Source organism: Myxine glutinosa, chromosome 1 (genome assembly GCF_964187855.1).
Source record: "Myxine glutinosa chromosome 1, kmMyxGlut1.1, whole genome shotgun sequence".
Classification (NCBI taxonomy): domain Eukaryota; kingdom Metazoa; phylum Chordata; class Myxini; order Myxiniformes; family Myxinidae; genus Myxine; species Myxine glutinosa.
Genome location: NC_136261.1, coordinates 50,032,510 through 50,056,670, shown reverse-complemented (window position 1 = coordinate 50,056,670; position 24,161 = coordinate 50,032,510). Strand labels below are relative to the sequence as shown.

At 43.3% G+C, this 24,161-nt stretch overlaps 1 protein-coding gene across 2 annotated transcripts in view; it reads left to right on the top strand.

Annotated features, from left to right (window-relative positions):
* LOC144890641 (uncharacterized) overlaps positions 1–11,855 on the top strand; it is a 77,595-nt gene extending 65,740 nt beyond the window's left edge. For both annotated transcript variants that reach the window (XM_078771474.1, XM_078771481.1), the window contains 2 exons: positions 9,242–9,379; positions 9,512–11,855. In XM_078771474.1, the coding sequence (XP_078627600.1) occupies positions 9,242–9,379; positions 9,512–10,806 (1,433 nt within the window). In that variant the 3' untranslated portion in view covers positions 10,807–11,855. The remainder of the gene's footprint in view (positions 1–9,241; positions 9,380–9,511) is intronic.
* Positions 11,856–24,161: the final 12,306 nt, after the last annotated feature.

Below are 24,161 nucleotides of genomic sequence, written 5' to 3'. Positions count from 1 at the left end.
ATTGTCTATGGGCTTTTGACTCTGTATTTAATCCCACTCTATCACAAGCAGGACAATTCTCTAACTTATCATATGGAGAATCAGGGAATTCAAGTATGTCATTTGGATTTATCATTTTTTAATAGGAAACAGTTAACTTGAACTAAAAATCATCTTCACTATAATCGGTGCTTTCATAATCATCATCATCTATTTTTTTTATTTTTTTTATTTGTTTTTTTGTATACAAGATCGAGGCTCGTGAAAGAGCGAACATTAATCACACAGAAAGACAAACAGACACATAAAACAAATAACATCGGGAGCGGTAGACAAGATGGGGAGAGAGGGGGAAGGACACAAACACAACATTTGAGAGCAGGGACCGAGAGACATGGAGACATCGAGAGATCTGTGGGAGGGAGAGGGCTTTGGGGGGGAGGCATGTGAAGGGGGGGGGGGGGGGTGGGAGAGGTATAAACATATGGACACTGCCAGGATTTCCAGGAAAGAAGTTGGAATTTCAAACAAGGTGGATCTGGGGTGAATTTGTGGGGGTAGAAAAGATCAAGGTTATGGATGGGGGAAGATAAGAGATGGTGGTGAACAGCTGTTTTAAAGACCTGGAGGGAGGAGAGGGATTGGAGGGAGTGTGGGAGTTTGTTCCACAGGCGGGAGAAAAGAGGAATGAAAGAGTGAAGGTGAGCAGAGAGCCGAGATTTCGGCAGTTTTAACCATCAGAGGGTTGCTGGCAGATCTTGTGCGACCTGTGGGAATATTTGGGGGACAGAGCACAGAGAGAGCTGGGGGAGTAAGGCCGGAGAGGAGTCGGTAGAAGACAGAAAGACCACCTACCTGCCTGCGGTGAGTGAGTGAAAGGCCCTCAGAGATAGCTGCATCGCGGGAGATTCCAATGATTTTGAAAGCTTTGGATTCAACAGCGTGAAGCCGAGCCAGGTGTGAGGCAGGAGCACCAGCCCATAGGGGAGAACAGTATTCCATTGAGCTGCGGATGAAAGCCTTGTATGTGGTGAGGAGCTCAGGTGTTCCGAGGAAGGACTTCGCACGACGGAAGATGCCCAGTCGGCGACTGGCTTTGGAGGCCAGCTTGGAAATGTGGTTTTCCCAAGAAAGATCATGGCAGATAGTGAGACCCAAAAGCTTGAGCGACAGAACTTCTTGGAGAGGATTGTTGAGAAAGTAGATGGGAGGGTTGTCCAGTCGATCTTTTCGGAAAGACATAGTAAGAGAGTGAGATTTGTCAGGATTGAAAGACATGTTCCACTTGTTTGACCAGTCTGTGATTTTGTCCAGGTCTTCAGAGAGTGAGGAGGCTGCAGACTGCCGATCTGAGGGAAGAGGAAATACTATAAACCTACTTTCATAGCTATCGTTAGAACAAAAACTCTCAGCACATAACTGTCTTCTGTTCCAATGGTATCATCACTTTTAAAATCAACAAAATCTTCACTTGAATGATGACTCATATTTAATTAGAAGAAAAAACATTACCGTCTATATCTATATACTTTTTTTCATTAACAGATTCAACAAATTGTTTTTTTTTTTTGTTTTTTTTTTTTTTTTTTGTATACAAGATCGAGGCTCGTGAAAGAGCGAACATTAATCACACAGAAAGACAAACAGACACATAAAACAAATAACATCGGGAGCGGTAGACAAGATGGGGAGAGAGGGGGAAGGACACAAACACAACATTTGAGAGCAGGGACCGAGAGACATGGAGACATCGAGAGATCTGTGGGAGGGAGAGGGCTTTGGGGGGGAGGCATGTGAAGGGGGGGGGGGGTGGGAGAGGTATAAACATATGGACACTGCCAGGATTTCCAGGAAAGAAGTTGGAATTTCAAACAAGGTGGATCTGGGGTGAATTAGTGGGGGTAGAAAAGATCAAGGTTTTGGATGGGGGAAGATAAGAGATGGTGGTGAACAGCTGTTTTAAAGACCTGGAGGGAGGAGAGGGATTGAAGGGAGTGTGGGAGTTTGTTCCAGAGGCGGGAGAAAAGAGGAATGAAAGAGTGAAGGTGAGCAGAGAGCCGAGATTTCGGCAGTTTAACCATCAGAGGGTTGCTGGCAGATCTTGTTAACTGCAGCCTCAACTGCAGCCTCCTCACTCTCTGAAGACTTGGACAAAATCACAGACTGGTCAAACAAGTGGAACATGTCTTTCAATCCTGACAAATCTCACACTCTTACTATGTCTCTCCGAAAAGATCGACTGGACAACCCTCCCATCTACTTTCTCAACAATCCTCTCCAAGAAGTTCTGTCGCTCAAGCTTTTGGGTCTCACTATCTGCCATGATCTTTCTTGGGAAAACCACATTTCCAAGCTGGCCTCCAAAGCCAGTCGCCGACTGGGCATCCTCCATCGTGCGAAGTCCTTCCTCGGCACACCTGAGCTCCTCACCACATTACAAGGCTTTCATCCGCAGCTCAATGGAATACTGCTCTCTCCTATGGGCCGGTGCTCCTGCCTCACACCTAGCTCGGCTTCACGCTGTTGAAACCAAAGCTTTCAGAATTATTGGAATCTCCCGCGATGAAGCTATCTCTGAGGGCCTTTCACTCACTCACCGCAGGCAGGTAGGTGGACTTTCTGTCTTCTACCGACTCCTCTCTGGCCTTGCACCCCCAGCTCTCTCTGTGCTCTGTCCCACAAATATTCCTACAGTTCGCACAAGATCTGCCAGCAACCCTCTGATGGTTAAACTGCCGAAATCTCGGCTCTCTGCTCACCTTCACTCTTTCATTCCTCTTTTCTCCCGCCTCTGGAACAAACTCCCTCACTCCCTTCAATCCCACTCCTCCCTCCAGGTCTTTAAAACAGATGTTCACCACCATCTCTTATCTTCCCCCATCCAAAACCTTGATCTTTTCTACCCCCGCTAATTCACCCCAGATCCACCTTGTTTGAAATTCCAACTTCTTTCCTGGAAGTCCTGGCAGTGTCCATATGTTTTATACCTCTCCCACCCCCCCCCCCCCCCTTCCCATGCCCCTCCCCCCCAAAGCCCTCTCCCTCTCACAGATCTCTCGATGTCTCCATGTCTCTCGGTCCCTGCTCTCAAATGTTGTGTTTGTGTCCTTCCCCCTCTCTCCCCATCTTGTCTACCGCTCCCGATGTTATATGTTTTATGTGTCGGTTTGTCTTTCTGTGTGATTAATGTTCGCTCTTTCATGAGCCTCGATCTTGTATCCAAAAAAACAAACAAAAAAAAAACATTTTATATGAAATGTAATTTTAAAATGGTTCTTTGCTACGACTGAACGAAATGACATTTCTCCTGATATATTAACATCTTTCATTTCATAAAGATTGACATCTTTGGGGTTATTAAAGAATATAGAAATTTCACCATGTTTAGAGCTAATAGTTTTATCTTCCTTTTTGGTAGCTTCAGCAAAAAGAGTTTTTCTTTTTCAATACTTTTACATCTTTCATTACCTCCTCTAGTTTATTATAAATCTCAATAAATAGTGGTGAAACTTTTTTATAATTACTTTAATTGACGACTTCCCAAAGACGGAGAATGCTCTGCCTTTAAAAGGTATTGAGCAGCTCATATTATCCTTCATAATAGGTTTAATCCAAAAGTTATTGAAATCATCTTTGTTCAATTTTACATCAGTGCAATATATTTCAGTATCCTTTTTAAATGAGGAGATTGATTGAAATTTGTCTTTTGTGTTTTGAAACATTGTATTTATTGGACAAAAAAGTGATTGCCAAGAGATTGAGGGGAAAATAATTTACTATAATCTCAAAATGGTATGTGGTTCGGGAGGTGTTCAAACAAGAACATTAAGAGAAGTTTATCATTTCATATCAGCTCAAGGGCGATAGCTAAACCGAGAGTTAAATTCTAATATAACATTTGTCAATATTCTAGATGGTGATTGTTCTTCGAAGAGAATTAAGTTATTACCTCAAAATGAAACGCAAATATTCGTTGGGTCTCTGCATGAGTATAATGAAAAATTTGGGGAGTTAATAAGTTAAATGCAGGTGAGTCAATAGCTCAATTTTCCCCATTGACTTCAATGTTAAATTTGAGGTGAGCTAGAACCTATGAGTAGTAGTTAGGTCGATTGAGGATTTAATATTGGGAAATAAGTTGTCCCAAAAAGGGTGAAATCTGTTTGAAAATCCAGTGAGTTAGAAAGTTTTTTTTAGCTCTTAGTCCATGGGCCAGACAGAAAATCGGTACCACATTTGGGGCAAAACTTAAGTGGTATTAAAATGTTTGTGGGGTCAGTATGAACAAATTAATATATGATAACCTTTCCACAGGAGTAGCTCGGTCCATTTATTTTCCATCTTAACATTTTGGCCAATTGGCGCTTTTTTGTAATTAAGCAAAGTCACATATCATGAAAATATTCCATTAAAAGCCATCCATAATAAGTTAATAATATTTCCAGCTAACAGAATATTTCCAAGAGTCACTGATTATGGTTATTTTACCATAATATAGGCTAACCTCGATATATCACTATGGACGGGGTCCATGAAAATGGTCCGCACTATAAGTGAATAGCAATATATAGGGAGATTTTATATGCTAATAATAAGGAAATGGGCAATTTGGGATCCATTGAATAAAAGTGAAATATCCAATATAGTGATATATTGAATAGTGATATATCGAGGTTAGCCTGTAATCATATATTTACTTCCAGATTTTCTACAAATATTGTAAGGATGTAGATGTTAAGTTGTTTTCAGGAAATAAACTGAATTGGGTGGGATGTGGAAGACAAGTATAAGCCTTTGTTTATTTCAGATATTTATTTCAGGTTTATAAGGTCAACTGTGTCCATCAGTATGGGTTCCAGCCCCAGTAATTAATCAGTCCTACCCTGTCACCATGGACATCATATGTATCCACTCAGTGTCTGGTCCCTGGGGTTACCATGGCAACACTCCTGATTGATACATGATAATAGTACACTGCTCACTCTGCAGACTGTTCCAGTGTACATGCTCCACTGCTGTGTAACATATTGCATTTTATTTTAACAGTAGATAGTGATAACAAATATAGAAGAAAACTTCCAGCATGCAGTTGCACTCCCAATCTTATTAAGGTAAGAAGTAATTTTCAGCTTTCAATGTATTTTTGTGAAGGTTATGATGAACAATACATAATCATACTTGAGTCTTTTAGGACTGTAAAAAGTGTCATGGGGGTGGTCTGCAAATACCATTTTAATTTCTGCTGACCACACCCCAGGAAGAAGCAGATACCGTATGCTTTTGCATGCTCTTCATGCAGCAGAGTCTGGCTACAAGGCAGTGGTCATCACTGCTGAAGATACAGATGTGCTTGTTCTGTGTCTGGGCTTCAGAAAAGAAATATCATGTCCCATGTACCAGAAATGTGGAACCCAAAACCGGACAAAGTTCCTTGACATTACTAAGCTAGGTCAGTCCCTGGGAGATAGTGTCTGCAATGCAATCATTGGTATGCATGCCTTCACTGGCTGTGATAGTCAGTGCCTTTGCAGGCCGTGGAAAGATGGGCACATTAAAGCAAATGAAGTCTGAAAAGACCTACCAGAAGGTTTTCTGTGAGCTTGGACAGTCATGGGATGTGTCTGCAGAGCAGTTTCAGAAGCTGCAAGAAATCACTTGTCGAATGTATGTGCCTTCTACAAGCACATCAGATGTGAATACACTCTGCTACCAACCTTTCTACACCAGACATGGTCAACTAGAGTCCAGTCAACTACCACCTTGTGAAGATTGCCTGTACATGCATGTTCTTCGTGCCAAGTATCAAGCTGCCATCTGGAGACGATCTTTACAATGTCAACCCCTTGTACCAAGGACCATGGATGGACCACAGATAAAATTAAAAAAATAACCACCTTTTGAGGCCATTTTTCCCCGCAAAGCAGGGGTTGGCCTTTTTCGGGAACCGTGGTTGTTGTTGTTTTTCAGTCCCCTTTTTGAAGCAATGTTTTACGGCCGGATGCCCTTCCTGACGCCAACCCTTTTTGCCGCCTTTAGCGACAAACAGGGAATTACCAGTGAACTGGTACTCAATTAGCCGACCTCGGAAGGATGACAGGCTGAGTCAACCCCCCTGGTGTTAATTCAGCGATCGATGGATGGACCATAGATGATGATGGCAAACTGGCCATCGTGTGGATGCATGGGTCACCAGCACCAGAAGCTGTATTGCAGTTCTTATCCTGTCAATGTGTGAAGTCTTGCAAATTACCTGAGTTTCCATGTCTCAGCAATGGTTTGAAGTGCACAAACATGTGCAAACTAAAAACCTGTGGAAACCAACCAATTGAGGAAGAACTGGTTGCAGAACTAACAGATATCGATGTCGATGATGATGGTGATGATGGTGATGATGAGTGATGCAATGGAGATTGAACCTATGATTTCATTCTGCAAATAAGAGACAGTTATAAATATCACAGCACCTATACTTCTATTTCATGATGCCTTGTTGCAGTAGAAACAATTGACATGGAAGTTGGCATATCCTGGGAGTAGAATTTCACCAATGCAATCCACTACCATGTACATGTACCCTAATTTTGTGTGTGTTTTGAAGGCAAAGAGTAAAAATGTGGAAATGTCTGATGTTGTTCTTGAATTTCATGCAATGTAAATGTATTCTACAACGGACTAACACATTTGAGACAGAAATATCATACTTTTGGGGGAGGTAGCAAAGCTGTAAAAGATTATACCCGGTGAAAGTGCATTTTTGGTTCTGCCAGAGGGTGTGCCCACTGCCCATTCAAGACATGATAATTACTAATAAGTTACCTCTGGCAAGGTTATCATATCAAAACATAATCTAGGGATGTTGAACTATTAAAAAATGGCAACTAGAATTTGCCCACCCAGATGGTACCGATACGTGAAATTTTGGGTCTGGGCCCATGGACTATCTTTCCCCATTGACTTAAATTTTAATGTGTTTTAGTGTTTTAGTCGTTGGTAAATTCGCTTCGTAAAAAGTGGACACAATTTTTTGAGAGAAAAGGGGGTGTAATTTCATGAGAGAGGGGGTGTGTCAATAAGTTTTTTTTTTTTCCCCTTTTTCCCCATTGACTTCAATGTTAAATTTAATGTGTCCCAGAACCAACATTTTCCCCCTACTCATGGTTGTCTCAACACAATGGATAATGGCCACACAACTCTTTTCAGACTCATCAGAAAATGAATTTGATGAAGATTGGAGTGCGAAACTAGCTTTCAGAAAATAAATTGCTCCTGCACTCCCAATTTACCATAGGAGAGTCTCCTCCTGTTCGCCGGTGCAGGCGTCATGACGTCAAAGCCTGTACCGGCATCATTTTAAATAATTATGATGTCATAGGTCACGTGGTACAGGCGCCATCTTGGAAAAACGATGAAAAACGATCTCTATATCTCCAAAACCGCTCCATGAAAAAAAATTTAAACATGCTTCATTGTAAAGAACTCCGCATGGGGAATAGGTGTTGATAATGATGACATCATTTGTGCCGCAATTATGACGTCATAATTCGACAGGGACAACGCTTAATCTGAACAGTTTGAAAATGTGTTTTCTTGGGTGTTTTTTTTTATTTATCATTCCACATGATTTCTTTTCGCATTTTCTGATTTTTTTGTTTTGTTTTTGTTTATGCAATAACTTTGAAATAATATGAGGGAATCGTTAAATTATTATTCCAAATTTGACATTGAAAAAATAAAGAAATTTAAGAGCAAATTAGTTCTTGGCCCTTTGAATGGAATTCATTAAGATTTCCAATAAAGATAAGACCATATTTGGTGGCGAAGGTAACAAGGTCCAATATAACATGAAACATTTGGTGGAATATAACAGCAACACAGGGACAAATGCATAACAGAAAAATACACGACAAATCTGGTGAGGATAACTTGGCTTTGATGAGGTGCAACCGGTGTCGACATACAGTACATGATAACATGTGGAACAATCCCCGGACAGGAAGTTAATATGAAGTGTGTTACGGATTAGTCATTTCCGTTGTTGTGGTTTTCATCCACTGTAAACATTTTTGATTCCATGTACTATTATTGTTGTCGTTTAAGGGAGATAGAGATTACTATTTTCAAAAGGTAAAAAAGTTAATGTTTTAAATGAAACCAGAACCGGACGACGACGAAGAAGAGGATGAGGAGGAAGAGAAGGCGGAGCGAGTGAGTCGGACAAGAAGCCGAGCTGCTTCAATGTCCTGAGCAAACGTTGGCGAACGAGGGTCACGAGTGAACTTTGGTTTTCCCGGGAAAGGGATTCCTGCGACAGAGTTGTTATCGCTGTGACAGATCAACCTGCGTGTCAGGTTTTGCGGATGATTCCGACGAGAATCATCGGAGTGCCGTTACGCCATGAGAACGGCCCGTCGGCCATTTTGACTCGCGCGCTTTGTGCATCGCTCAAGGTTTTTCACTTCGTTTCAACCATTTTCACCGCATTCAGACGTTAATCTGGTGTGCGTGTGTCACGTGACTTTTGAGTGGAAAATCTGCGGTTCGCCGATTAGGAGTCGTGGAACGTCCATACCCGAGGGTGTGATTTCCCAGTTGCCTTGAGGGCGCCTTTGCGCAGCTTTGGCAGCGGGACTGTGACTGTCATCCGAACGGGATTCTGGTCTCGATACGACATCGTACGGATCATCACTGGAGTGGATTGACTTTGGCTTGAAGCCTGGAGAGAGACATTGGGGATGTTCTTTTCGCTCACTTGGAGCACAGTGAGTTATATATTACAAAAGGATATATTCATAGGAAGGATATATTTGTTGTACAATTGATTACTATTGTTTTTGTACTGTTATTCTTGTGTGATCTTAATACAATACTTGTTTGTGGGTAACAATTGGTATGGCTTCACCATTGATCTTTGACATACAGAATAACACATCTTTCTGCCGTGACTCCTCTCGGGGCTCGGAGGTACACCGTGACTGGGGTTTGGGGAGGAGCACGCAACAAGTGTCGCAAAATTAGGGTGCAGCTTATACACCAATTTACGGTAATGCTGAGTCTAGCATTTGGAAATAACTACCCCTGATAAAATGGTTGCTGCACCCACCAGCTCGTATGTAATTATTGTTGTAAACACCTTGGCTCGTCACCCTTAATGGTGGCAGAATTACAGAAGTGACATCTATTATGCTACCTGTTGGCCTGATTTGCATCTGGCAGTGTTTTAAAGTTAATGTCCTGCAAAAGCCTGACACTGAATTCTGTGCAGGTGATGTCCCTCCTGTGAATGTGGAACGCAGACAACACAACAACAATTCATCTGTCTCAGAAGCTTCAATATGTGCTTCTGCAAAGGGAGATCCACATGTTCATTTGGCAAATGGCAGTACTTCTTGTTCTGCAAGTGGTGAGCATAAGCAGACAAAATGAATATTTTGAATTCAGAACATGAAAATTTTTCGAAATCTTTCAATATTTTGCATTTAGAGTTTGCCAAAAATTTTTTTTTTAAATGCATTTTTATTCTTCATTTTTATAGAACAACGAAGAAGTCATGTTGCACAAACAAGATCGAGGTGCAGCTTGACTGCGAATAAGTTTTTTTTGAAGAAACTATCCCGAGAAGAAGACTCACGACCTTCAACATACATGTGCATGTCTGTTGCTCGCAACTCAAAGATCAATGTGGAATTAAATAAACACAAAACTGTTCTCGAAAGTCAAATACATCACAAGTATGATGTATGCAGTGTAGATTTTGCTTCACCGAGTCATGTCAAAATGCACATGAGGACCCACACTGGAGAGCGCCCGCACAAATGCTCAATATGTAATAAAGATTTCATTCGAAACAGCAATTTGAAATTACATATGAGGATCCATACAGGAGAGCGTCCATACAACTGCTCAATTTGTGATAAAGATTTCACTCAAAACAACACTTTGAAATTACATATGAGGATCCACACGGGAGAGCGTCCATACAAATGCTCAATTTGTGATAAAGATTATACTTATAACAGCAATTTGAAAATGCATATGAGGATCCATACAGGAGAGCGTCCATACAAATGCTCAATTTGTGATAAAGATTATACTTATAACAGCAATTTGAAAATGCATATGATGATCCATGCAGGAGAGCGTCCTTACAAATGCTCAATTTGTGATAAAGATTTCACTCAAAACAACACTTTGAAATTACATATGAGGATCCACACAGGAGAGCGTCCATACAAATGCTCAATTTGTGATAAAGATTATACTTATAACAGCAATTTGAAAATGCATATGATGATCCATGTAGGAGAGCATCCTTACAAATGCTCAATATGTGATAAAGATTTCACTGGAAACCGAAATTTGAAAAGACATATGATGATCCATACAGGAGAGCGTCCATACAAATGCTCAATATGTGATAAAGATTTCCCTCAAAACCGAAATTTGAAATTACACATGATTATCCATACAGGAGAGCGTCCACACAAATGCTCAATATGTGATAAAGATTTCACTCAAAACCGAAATTTGAAAAGACATATGATGATCCATACAGGAGAGCGTCCTTACAAATGCTCAATTTGTGATAAAGATTTCCCTCAAAACCGAAATTTGAAAAGACATATGATGATCCATGCAGGAGAGTGTCTTTTCAAATGCTCGATATGTGATAAAGATTTCATTTGTAACAGCCATTTGAAAATACACATGAGGATCCATACAGGAGAGCGTCCTTGCAAATGCTCAATATGTGATAAAGAGTTCTCTCAAAAAGGCAGTTTGAAAAAGCACGTTAATGTCCATACAGGAGACCATATGCACAATAAATAATTAATGCACCATCTGAAGGTGACCACCACCAACGCCAAAATGGAGTGAGCGTAAATCATATGGGATGATATTCACAGAGTCCAAACTCCCAAAGAAAAGGAGCAACAGGCAGAACTTCCTGGTGTTAAGCAGGATGTAGAACAGTTTGATTGGGATTTAAAGTTTGATTACTATAACAGAGACAGAGATTGGGCATCAGATTGGCGAAGTCAATCAGAAAACTCCACAACGACATCAAATATTGACGATAGCAAATGCTGTGGCAACACATCCAGAGGAAGAACAACTCGAAGTTACTAACTCAGCTGAAATAGCACATTTGTAAATAAAACACAAAAGAGAAACTGTTATGGTCTGTGACCTCTTCACCTTCACCTCCATCCCCCCTCGAGTTTGACTTGTTATGGTTGTGCCCTCTTTATCCTCTCTGAGGCCTCTTCTTCCTATTCGCTCCTCCCCCGAGTTTGACTTGCGTGGTTCAACCCATGAGTTGAAATCCTGTGACTGGCTGTTGGGTGAGAGAGGACTGATTGACTGCTCTGGAGAACAGGGCAGCAATGGACGGGCGGACATAAAAGGCCTCATTCACCTTGGTGACGTGACGCAGGTGACGAGTTCACATCTGGGCATCTCATGGTGGATTGTCATGTCCTCCATCACCCTCACACCAGCCCCTTGGACTACTATCTTGATGCGTCACCCCTGGAGTGAAGGTGGTGACGTTGAGTGAGGATCAATGCCAACACAGGTTTCTTGTTCATGGATAGAGTAGGCCCGTTGGCCTGATTGGGTTTTTTTCTCTTTCTATGCATATGTATATAGTTATCGTTGTTATAACCGATAATTAAAGCAGTGTTTGACCCCATGCTTTGCTTTGTGTTTTGCATGCTGTAACAAATCGGGAGCTCTCTTCTGGTATGTCAGTTATGCTGCTACCTGTTTTTGATTTTTCATTCTTTTGTCAATGAGAAAACAGAATTATCATGTTTTGTGTGTTGCTGTTACTACTGTATTTACTGCTGTGTAAATAAAATGAGCTTTCAATGCAAGATTTTGAACTGTTATGTGAGGTGGAGTTACGAGCTGTAACTGATCGTATTGGGGCTTGTGTGACATCCAGTATGAGAAAGTCGGAGATTGTCTTGGTTATTGTGAATCACATGGGTTCATCAAATTCAAAATTTTGGCAAAGTTCATCAAATTCAAATCACAATCAAAAAAATATTAGTACTGTAAATTCAATGAGAATGACAGACCAGACCTTTTCTTGATTTCGGGTTGGGGGTCCGGTTTTTTGACGTGGCCCATTAGGCTTGTTCCCAAGTTTAACAAAGAGGAAGTGGAAGTTTTTTTCCTTTGTTTTGAGAAGATAGCAGGATGTCTTCAATGGCCAGAATGACACTGGACCCTGCGACCACAAAGGGTGTTTGCAGGGAGAGCACAGGAAGTTTATTCATCTCTATCAGAGGAACAGTCTGAAGAGTCCGAGACAGTGAAAAGGGCTGTGTTGTCGGCCGATGAGCAAGTGCCGGAAGCCTCCAGACAGAAGTTCTGAACCTTAAAAATACAGGTGGGCAGACGTTTGTTGAATTTGCTCAAGCGAAGTCAATGATTTTTGATTGGTGTTATCATTCTCTGAATGTGGATGGGGACTATGGTAATCTTAGGGAGGTTATCTTGATGTAAGAATTTCAGAACAGTTTCCCCTTCGACATGACGACACACCTTAATGATCATAATGTTGGTGATTGGAAAAGAGGTGTAGTTCGTGCAGATCATTATGAGCTTTCCTACAAGAAAAGTGTTGGTCTTCCTCGTTGTGGTACGACGTGGTACAACAAGAATGTGCTTTGTGACGACCGGTTGGAGGAGGAGTGGGAAGACCATAAGTGTCCGTTGGTGCAGACATCCCCGGGTAGACAGTTTGATTGGTCGAAAAATGTATCTTGCAGACATAAAGCGCTTACATGTTATTATTGCAACCAGAGGGGACATCTGAAGTGGAATTGTTGGAAATTGCAAAGAGAGGATAAGCAGGGAGACTCTAATAGACCGAACGCATTGGTTGAAACAAAGTGGTCAGCCTCATTGATCGTGCCATGTCAGTTAAGGCTGGAGATAATCCTGACCTCATGCTCCCTATACTGGACATTTATAAAACCTTTGTACCAAAGGGCTCGGTGTCCTGTGACGGTGAATCCAAGTCAGTTGTTATTCTGAGGGATCATGTGGCAGCCCAGTCGGTGATGTTGTCTGATATCCCACCATTGACTGAGTAGTTTGGTGAAAGCGATGCATTAATCCAAGGCATTGCAGGTACTTCTGTCCCCGTCCCCTTGCAAAGGGTGAACTTGAAGTCAGATTTGGTCACAGGTCCAGAGAGAAGGATCGTCCCCACTCTCTCATTCGAGGGTGTTCATTTCCTATTGGGGAATGATTTGGCTGGGGATAGGGTTTTTGTTTCCTCTGTGGTTTCAATGCATCCCTTATTTCAGCAAGAACCTGAGGATTTGCAAGAGGAGTTCCCCAGTATTTTCCCTACTTGTGTAGTGACGAAATCATAGACACAGACAATGAATCAGATTGCCACAGAGATGGAAAATGTATCATATTCTGGTGTGTGATGTTGAGATGGGGAATGGGGTCTCTTGTTTGCTTATGTTGAATCGTTCTTCACTAGTTGAGGACCAGCAGGCAGACCCTGCACTAAAGAGACCAAAGCCAAACAGGTGTGTCTGAGTTGGAAGCTAATGAACTCCCGGAATGTTACTATGTGAAATCTGATGTCTTAATGAGAAAGTGGAGACCCACCTGTGCTTCAGCCAGTGACGATTGCTCTGTTTTGCACCAAGTTGTGGTGCCAACCAGTTATAATCTTGAAATTTTATGGCTGGCCCATGAAAGTCGAATGGCAGTACATGTGGGAATCAGGAAAACTCGTTCTTGGATCATGGTGCATCTTTGTTGGCCGAAGTTGCACCACATATAGTGGGGCACTTGAAGACCTGTCATACCTGTCAAATGATAGGGAAGCCACAGCCATCGATTAAACCGGCTCCCCTCAAACCCACGCCTGTGTTTGATGAGCCTTTCAGTAGAGCACTGATCGATTGTGTTGGTCCATGACGAGATCTAAACCGGTCATCGGTATTTACGAACCATTATGGACATGTTAATTGGATTCCCTGAAGCTGTTGCCTTCATGAACATTGGGGCAATACCGCTGGAGATTAAACTGGATACTGATACTGGATACTCACCTGGTAGATTAAACAGTATACTACAATGACTGAAGGTATTTTAAACCAATTTGAATGGTTTTTCGAAGACATGGCCATATGTAGAATTATACTATCACTAGGGCATGCCCGTACTATATCTATATCTAAAATTATATCCCCCCCCCTCTATTTACATGAAATGGTTTGGTCCAAAGCGAACGGCTTGCGAGTACGGTGACAATCCCCCCCCCCTCTATTTACATGAAATGGTTTGGTCCATTCGCAAAGCCAAAGCGAACGGCAGTTACGAATCGCAGTTACGATGAATCGCAAAGTAGTTTTAATTAGTTTTAAAACATAGTTTAACGCCAACATAGTTTGCCAACGTGAAATAAATGAATACGCTCTCAAATGTGCCGTCCGAGGCAGAGTCTGTTCGGCACGTTCGGCACACGTGATAGCTCGCTGCTCTCTGATTGGTTGAATCGTTTTTTGGACATAGCTCGGTAACTACTTGTCCGATTAATATGAAACCTTGAAAAGGCACATCCTCGGGTCCCCAGCAATATACCTGGCAAGTTTCAAGTATATCGGACCGGTAGTTGTCGAGAAACAGCGGTCGCATACACACACACACACACACAGACAGAGATTAGTGGAATTATAGATAGACTAGGGCATGCCCGTACTATATCTATATCTAAAATTATATCCCCCCCTCTATTTACATGAAATGGTTTGGTCCATGAAATGTTTTGGTCCATTCGCAACGCCAAAGCGAACGGCGAACGCTTTACATGAAATGGTTTGGTGCATGAAATGTTTTGGTCCATTCGCAACGCCAAAGCGAACGGCGAACGGCTTGCGAGTACAGTGACAATCCCCCCCCCCTCTATTTACATGAAATGGTTTGGTCCAAAGCGAACGGCTTGCGAGTACGGTGACAATCCCCCCCCTCTATTTACATGCAATGGTTTGGTCCAAAGCGAACGGCTTCCGGAGTTTGGTAAAGAAATCGCCATCGCGTGCACAAACGCGCAGGAAAGCGAATGAATCGCAAATTCGTTTTTATTAGTTGTAAAACATAGTTTAACGCCAACATAGTTTGCAAACGTGAAATAAATGAATACGCTCTCAAATGTGCCATCCGAGGCAGAGTGTGCCCGCCACGTTCGGCACACGCGATCGTTCGCTGCTCTCTGATTGGTTGAATCGTTTTTTGGACATAGCTCGGTAAGTAATTGTCCGATTAATATGAAACCTTGAAAAGGCACATCCTCGGGTCCCCAGCAATATACCTGGCAAGTTAAAAGTATATCGGACCCGTGGTTGTCGAGAAACAGCGGTCACAGACAAACAAACGTACAGACAGAGATTACTGGAATTATAGATAGACTAGGGCATGCCCGTACTATATCTATATCTAAAATTATATCCCCCCCCTCTATTTACATGAAATGGTTTGGTCCAAAGCGAACGGCTTGCGAGTGGTGACAATCCCCCCCCTCTATTTACATGCAATGGTTTGGTCCAAAGCGAACGGCTTCCGGAGTTTGGTAAAGAAATCGCCATCGCGTGCACAAACGCGCAGGAAAGCGAATGAATCGCAAATTCGTTTTTATTAGTTGTAAAACATAGTTTAACGCCAACATAGTTTGCAAACGTGAAATAAATGAATACGCTCTCAAATGTGCCATCCGAGGCAGAGTGTGCCCGCCACGTTCGGCACACGCGATCGTTCGCTGCTCTCTGATTGGTTGAATCGTTTTTTGGACATAGCTCGGTAAGTAATTGTCCGATTAATATGAAACCTTGAAAAGGCACATCCTCGGGTCCCCAGCAATATACCTGGCAAGTTAAACGTATATCGGACCCGTGGTTGTCGAGAAACAGCGGTCACAGACAAACGTACAGACAGACAGACAGAGATTACTGGAATTATAGATAGATAATCATAAAACTTTAAACAAACAAAAAAATACCTATTTTGGGGAGCAACACCTGCCCCACCCTCCCATCCTGTATAACTCCTCAGCCCCAAATTTTTCTTTTGCCTTGAACAAACATTGGTACATCACAGGTGATGAAGGTTTTGGTTGAGTTTCATTGAAATTGTGCATGTGGTTTCAGAGAAAAGAGCAAATACCTATTTTGGGGGATCAAACCTGGATGCACCTTGACCGTGGCAAACCCCCCTTTAACACCGATTTTTTTTAAATGCCGTGAAAAAACTTCAGTCACAACAAAACAAATATAATTTGTGCCGAATTTGGTCGCAATCCCATCATCGGTTTCGGAGAAGAAATTTCAAATGTCTATGGACGGGACGGACGCACCATCGCATAAGGTCCTCTGAACTTCGTTCCAGGTGAGATAAAAAGGATCATGGCGACTGTGGTGGTGGATGATTTGATTCAGGTTTTCAACAGGTATGGTTTGCCAAAGAAGGTGCAGTCAGTCTGACCAAGGTTCGAATTTTATGTCTGGTCTATTTTGAGAAGTCATGCACCACCTTGGAATCGGGCAGGTAAAATCCTCGGCCTGCTACCGCCCATCAGAGTTGGTGTACGGCCTTCATCTTCCGGGTCCTCTTAAATTAGTACAAGAGAGATTCCTCAAAGTAACTGAGAGCCGTAACATTCTGGACTTCATATGTACTCTCAGGGAAAGACTTGCCAGAGTCTGAATTGTCACCAAAGAACATCTGGAATTATCTCAGCAAGTAATGACAGAACGTTTTGACCAGAATGCCACAGCTAGTAATTTTAGGCCTCGGGACAAAGTGCTAGTTTTACTACCTCTGTCTGGGTAGCCTCGATCTGTGAAGTTTAGCGGGTCTTGGTCGAAAGGAAACCTTGGTGATGTGAACCACGTGTGGGGGGGGGGGGGGGTCAGGAGGGGGTGGTGGTGGGTTGAGGACCTGTGGCGTTGGGTTGAGGACTTGTGGTTGGGGGGGGGGGAGGTGGTTGTGGGTTGAGGACCTGTGGTTGGGGGTGGGGGGGGCAGAGGGTTGAGGATCTGTGGAGGGGGGACGTGGTGGGTTGACGACCTGTGGTTGGGGGTGGAGGGTTGAGAACCTGTGGTTGCGGGTGGGGTGGTGGGTTGAGGACTTGTGATAGAGGAGACCTGATGATGGCCAGTTGTGGACTTGAGGTCGGGGGAGAGTTGAAGACTTGTGGTTTGACAATGGGGGGTGGGGGGGCATTGAGAAGTTGTGGTTTTGGAGAGAGTTTGTAGTTGAGGGCTTTTTGGAGACTTGGGGTTGGGTATTGTGGGGTTGTATGTGGGGGAGGACGTTGGGCTTGGGGGTGGGAAGTTCATTACTTGGGGTGGACAGTTGAGGACTTGGGAAGGAGGAGGTGATAATTTGTGGTTGGGAGGGGGAGTTGCGGCCCTGGTGTTGAGAGGGGAGGGGGTGGGTTGGGCGTTGGGTGGGTGGTGTTGATTTAATCTCGCAACAACTTTAGGAGCCACAGCTGGACAGTATTAAATTCACATGATATATTTAACTGTTTTTTTTTTTTTTTTTTTTTTTTTTTTGTATACAAGGTCGAGGCTCGTGAAAGAGCGAACATTAATCACACAGAAAGACAAACAGACACATAAAACATATAACATAGGGAGCGGTAGACAAGATGGGGAGAGAGGGGGAAGGACACAAACACAACATTTGAGAGCAGGGACCGAGAGACATGGAGACATCGAGAGATCTGAGAGAGGGCGAGGGCTTTGGGGGGGGGGGGGCGTGGGAAGGGGGCGGTGGGAGAGGTATAAAACATATGGACACTGCCAGGACTTCCAGGAAAGAAGTTGGAATTTCAAACAAGGTGGATCTGGGGTGAATTAGCGGGGGTAGAAAAGATCAAGGTTTTGGATGGGGGAAGATAAGAGATGGTGGTGAACATCTGTTTTAAAGACCTGGAGGGAGGAGTGGGATTGAAGGGAGTGAGGGAGTTTGTTCCAGAGGCGGGAGAAAAGAGGAATGAAAGAGTGAAGGTGAGCAGGGAGCCGAGATTTCGGCAGTTTAACCATCAGAGGGTTGCTGGCAGATCTTGTGCGACTGTAGGAATATTTGGGGGACAGAGCACAGAGAGAGCTGGGGGTGCAAGGCCGGAGAGGAGTCGGTAGAAGACAGAAAGACCACCTACCTGCCTGCGGTGAGTGAGTGAAAGGCCCTCAGAGATAGCTTCATCGCGGGAGATTCCAATAATTCTGAAAGCTTTGGTTTCAACAGCGTGAAGCCGAGCTAGGTGTGAGGCAGGAGCACCGGCCCATAGGGGAGAACAGTATTCCATTGAGCTGCGGATGAAAGCCTTGTATGTGGTGAGGAGCTCAGGTGTGCCGAGGAAGGACTTCGCACGACGGAGGATGCCCAGTCGGCGACTGGCTTTGGAGGCCAGCTTGGAAATGTGGTTTTCCCAAGAAAGATCATGGCAGATAGTGAGACCCAAAATCTTGAGCGACAGAACTTCTTGGAGAGGATTGTTGAGAAAGTAGATGGGAGGGTTGTCCAGTCGATCTTTTCGGAGAGACATAGTAAGAGTGTGAGATTTGTCAGGATTGAAAGACATGTTCCACTTGTTTGACCAGTCTGTGATTTTGTCCAGGTCTTCAGAGAGTGAGGAGGCAGCAGACTGCCGATCTGAGGGAAGAGGAATGGAGCGGCAGAGAGTGGAGTCATCAGCAAAGAGATAGAGAGGATTTTCGAGAGAGTCAGAGAGATCATTGATGAAGACCAGAAAAAGCACGGGGCCCAGAACACTGCCTTGGGGAACTCCAGCCTGAACAGGAAGAGGAGATGAGAGAAACCCATTCAGGGCCACACGTTGACGACGACTAGAGAGGAAGTCCGCCAGCCATGCGTGGAGATTTCCATGGATACCAAAGGAGGAGAGTTTGGTGAGGAGAGCGGGGTGCCAGACCGTGTCGAAGGCACGTGATATGTCGAGGGAGACAGCTCTAATTTCCTGTTTGGGATTGAGGACCTCCATCCATTGTTGAGACAGCAGAAGCAGCATGTCCAGAGTAGAGTGACCTGTTCTGAAACCAAATTGATGATCAGAGATCAAGCCATTGGAGAAGAGGAAAGATTTCATATCCGAAGCAATGATGGATTCCATCACTTTGCTGATAATTGGGAGAAGGCTGATTGGTCTGTAGTTGCTAGGATCTGTTTTTGCACCTTTTTTGTGCAAAGCGGTGATGTTGGCTGATTTCCAAGCAGATGGCAGTTGACCTTGAGCAAAAGAGAGGGTGAAGAGAACAGAGAGAGGGTGAGATAGAGCAGCAGAGCAGGATTTTAGGACCCGTGGGCTGATGCCGTCGGGTCCAGTTGCAGAATCAGAGTCGAGGGTTGACAGAAACTTTTCCACCTTGTCAGGAGGAAAGGACACGGAGTCCAGGAGCAGCAGGGTACGACTGGGTATGGTGGGTACAGAGAGGGATGGGTTTGGGACACAAGATTTAGAGGCAAACACAGAGTTGAGGCATTCAGCTTTTTCACGTGCGGAGTCAGCTGTGTAGCCGTTTGAGGTAAGGGAGGGGATGGAGGGGGAACAAACACCAGAAACGGATTTGACCAGACGCCACCAGGATTTGGAAGAGGGAGACAGATAAGAGAGTTCGGTCTTGAGAACGGAGAGATATTGTTTCCTGGCTCTCCTGAGGGTGGACACACACTTGTTTCGGGCTTTGTGAAAGGAAATGAGATTTCCTTCCGTTGGATTTGCTTTCCAGGAGACGAAGGCAAGTTGTTTCTGGGCAACAGCCTCACCACAAGATTCCGTGTACCATGGACGGGAGGAAGGGTATGACAACTGAAGACGAGATGGGATAAATCTGTGCATGAGAGAGAGCAATTTACTTTGGAAGAATTCCCAGGATGAGTTGATGTCAGAGGTGGTAGAGATGGGAGACCAGTCCAGATGATTGATGGCTGCTTGAAGACCGTGCCAGTTGGCCTGAGTGAAATGCCAGACTCGTCGACGCTGAGCAGGCTCCCTGAGGATGGTCAGAGAGATGTCCACTTTAACAAGGACATGATCAGATGATCCGATCGGAGCAGAAGAAGAGCAGCAGACATTTTCAGGGAAGTTAGTCATAACCAAGTCCAGAAGAGAAGATGTTCCGTTGACTGAGATCCGGGTCGGGAAATTGACAGATTGTGTCAGTCCCAGTGAGTCGCAGAAGTCCTTTGCTGAGGAGCCATGGCTGGTGAGAGAGGTACCCACACCCAGCCAACTGGCATGATGACAGTTGAAATCACCACATATGAGGAAGAGAGAGTTGGGATGAGTAGATAGAAGTTGGTCCATATCATCAGACAGCGAGATGTAGATGGAGTCATCACTGTTTGGTGGACGGTACAACACACATATGAACAAGAGGTGGGAGCGAAGGGGAAGCCGTAGCCAGAGGTATTCCTGGGGGTGAGGTGGAGAGAGTGCAGTGCAGGGCGAGTGAGGAAGAGAGTTTTTGATAAAGATAGCAACCCCGCCTCCAGGACGAGGCTCAGGTCTATCATACCGGAGGAGGGAGTAGCCCGGGAGAGATACTATGGAATCAGAGACATCATAAAGGAGGAAAGTTTCTGTTAAGCAGATCACGTCTGGTTTGACAGAAGCAACCTGTATGGAGAGATCAGTTAAGTTTGAACGAAGGCCCCGGATGTTTGAGGTCCATACCGTTAATGAAGAGGAAGGGGGAGCATCAGATACAGAACAGGGGGGAGGAGGGGTAGGGTAAGATGTGGAAGAGGTGGAAGAGGTAGGGAGAGCTGTTGAAGGTGTGTCAGAGATTTCAGAATAGCTCGGAGAAAGGGAAGGATGGGGCGGACAAAAGGTTTGATGGTGATTGGGTGAGCCACAATGAGGTGTTATTTGAGGAGGGGGAAGAGCGAGGCAGAAGGTTGGGGGAGATGGAGGTGAGAGTTTGAAGGGGGAAGAAGCGGGGAGGACGCTTTGAGGAGGGGGAGTGAGAGGGGGGAAATTGAGAAGCAATGAGGGTGGGGAGATTTGAAGGGGAGGGGTGAGGGGGGAGTTTGGGAGGGAAGGGGCAAGGGGAGGGATTTGAAAGGGATGGGATATGGGGGAGATTTGGAGGGGAGGGGTGAGGCAGGAGTCTAGGAGGGGAGGGGCGAGGGGGCGTCTTGGCGGGGAGGGGTGAGGGGGTAGTTTAGGAGGGAGGGGGCAAGGGGGGAGATTTTAAAGGGATGGGTGATGGGGAAGATTTGGAGGGGAGGGGTGATGGGGAAGATTTGGAGGGGAGGGGTTATGGGGAATATTTGGAGGGGAGGGGTGAGATTGGATTTTTGAAAGTGTACGATTTATGGGAAACGAACATTTATTGCAAAATGAGTTTCTTGTGACCTTCGAGTTAAAAATACGTTTAAGGACGCTGGATGGAGGATGGAGTGCAGGAGAGTTTAGGGAATGTAGAAAAAAGGCACTATAGGAGATGGATATTTTTTTTGGGATGAATTGATTTGGTGAGCAAGTCGAAAGCAGCCTTTTAAAGAAGAAGAAGAAAAAGGTGTTATAAAATATGACGGAATACATAACTTGAGGGGAAAATGTAAACATTGAAGGTTAATGAGTGAAAACTATCTGGGGAAATGGGGGAGAAACACGTGGTCGAAGAACGAACGAACGAATAAGAATGAATAAACGAATGAGAACAGAGAAGGAAAATTTTTTTTTTTTTTTTTTTTTTTTTTTTTTTTGAGTTGAGATTTACACAAGGAAGTAGGCTATGGGTGAAAAGACTGGGAATACAGAGAACGAAAGTTATTGGATCACAAAAGACGGACCGCTGAGAGAAAAACAAAGCCTCAAGGTTGTACAGTGCACACTGTACAAGGCCTCAAGACACGACACGGCGAACAGACGATCAATTTATGAAAGATAAACACCGAGAAACAACCAAAGTTGCACACAATAACTTAACACACCGAAAGATAAATACAGTTTCGACAAAATACAATTGTGAACAGACTTAACTTCGAAAAACGTGGAGACCGTGTGGAGCTTCGAAAATCCCTGCCGCCATCTCCAAGATCTCGCGAGATCTCAAGTAGACAGTGTTGTAGACAATGTTGTTGAAGTCGCATCTCACATTAGACGGAATTACACGGGTACCTGCTCGTGAATAATAATGTTCTCGTCTCACAAGGAAACTGTTGATGCTGCATAATGAATCAACACGGGGGGGAAACACTCATCTCTTCACCTGGATTGGTCAAGATGGCTCCGTGCGTGAAGCCACCGGAAGTGCACTGTCCACCATCTTGTCTCCCCCCAAAGAGGCGAACTGTTGTAACACGCAACGTTGAACCGGGTCCGGCCGATTTTGCAAAATATATTTCTTCAAATATATTTCAACTTCTGTCGAATATTTTAATGGGTTTTGAAGTAAATTACTGTTCCTATTACTCAATCGAATTCCGGAAAATTCCCTTGGAGCTCCTTGGCAATTGCAAGGAGGCGATCAATGCATATTATGAGGCCCGACACAGGGTTGGATCGGAAAACAAACATAGGCCTAACATCCAAGTTACATTAGGCTCCAGGTCACTTCATCAATAACAAAACAAAACTAAAGTCATGTTTTTTTATGTTATTTAAAATATGTTTTGTTATTTTAGGCAATTTTATGTTATTCTACGTTTCTTAATGTTTTTAAGGATTTTTAAAAGTTTCAACTTTTTACGTTTTTTAAGGGATTTTTAAAATTTCTTTTTTTGACGTTTGTAGTGTTTTTTAAGGTTAGGTTTTCCTCGACATTTTTTGTAGCAGGGGAGGGCAAAAATGGTGGGGTGGGGAGGGGGGAATTTTGGTTCAACATAAGTGGGAGGGTCAAAACTTTGAATGTACAAAAGGGAGTGTGGGGGAAATGACTTTTTTTGTGGGGAAAATTTGTTTTCGCATGGGGGAGCGATTATGGGGAAGACATATGTGAATAAATTTCCAAAGTTAAAGGGGTTCATTTGTTGGTTTTTAATCTGTCACTCTCCAAAATAAGAGGTGTACCATTAGATTCTCAGGGGGGCATTGAAGTTTTTATGGGGGAAAAAAAAAATCTTCACCCACTAGTTGAGACCAAAAAAAATAAATCCTCACCCAATTTTGCATAAAGGTATACATATAAAAAACTTATTCTGCCCGACCCAAACTTCCATCCCCCCCCCCCCCCCCAATAGGCTTACATATTATTTCATTGCCCTTAACATTTACAGAACACTTTCAAAGAAATGAATTGGCCTAATGCAAAACATGCATGTAAATAATGAGATGAAAATCACATAAAAGTTTGATGAGTTAAATTGCTTTAATTTCAAGATTCAGTACCCCTTACAACAAATATCAAAAAGACCACATTTACATAGTACACTATGTCGATTTATTCGAAAAATGTACCACATACGTACATGGAAACCAGCAAACAAAACATTTTTCCAAAGAGTTTTTTAAATGTTAAAATGATATAAAATATTGAGTCAAGATAAGACTATAAAAACCTTTTAAAATAAATATTATCAAAGGATGTAGACCAAATGTTAGTGTAAAACATTTTTGTCAAATATTAATAAAAAATATTTTGTCAACTTTTAAATATTATGAACAAAGATTTTTGAGCAATAGAGCAATGAGCAATAGACTTTATCATTCCTCTGTGGTTTCAACAAGTACAAAATGGATATTTAGTATTTGTGGAAGCATTCTGTTTCCGTATATGGAAAAGCTTGATCTTAGAGTAACATGATAGTAGGTGATAAATGTTGCTTCTGGGACACCTCCGTTTAACATGGGAAATCCCTATCTAATGTCATTTACCCCCCTGTCTTTTTCAAAAGTCATAAACACCTCTATTTCTCCCTCTATGAACCTATAATCCTTCTCACCTTATGAACCTATAATCCTTCTCGCCTTATGAACCTATAATCCTTCTCGCCTTATGAACCTATAATCCTTCTCACCTTATGAACCTATAATCCTTCGAGCCTTATGAACCTATGATCCTTCTCACTTACATGTAATTTTTACCCTATTCCCCCCACTACCCCCTTAATGTAGTTCCTTAGACCACTCTACTAATGAGCCTATAAATATATTATCTCTTTCTAACTTTTTTAAGAGT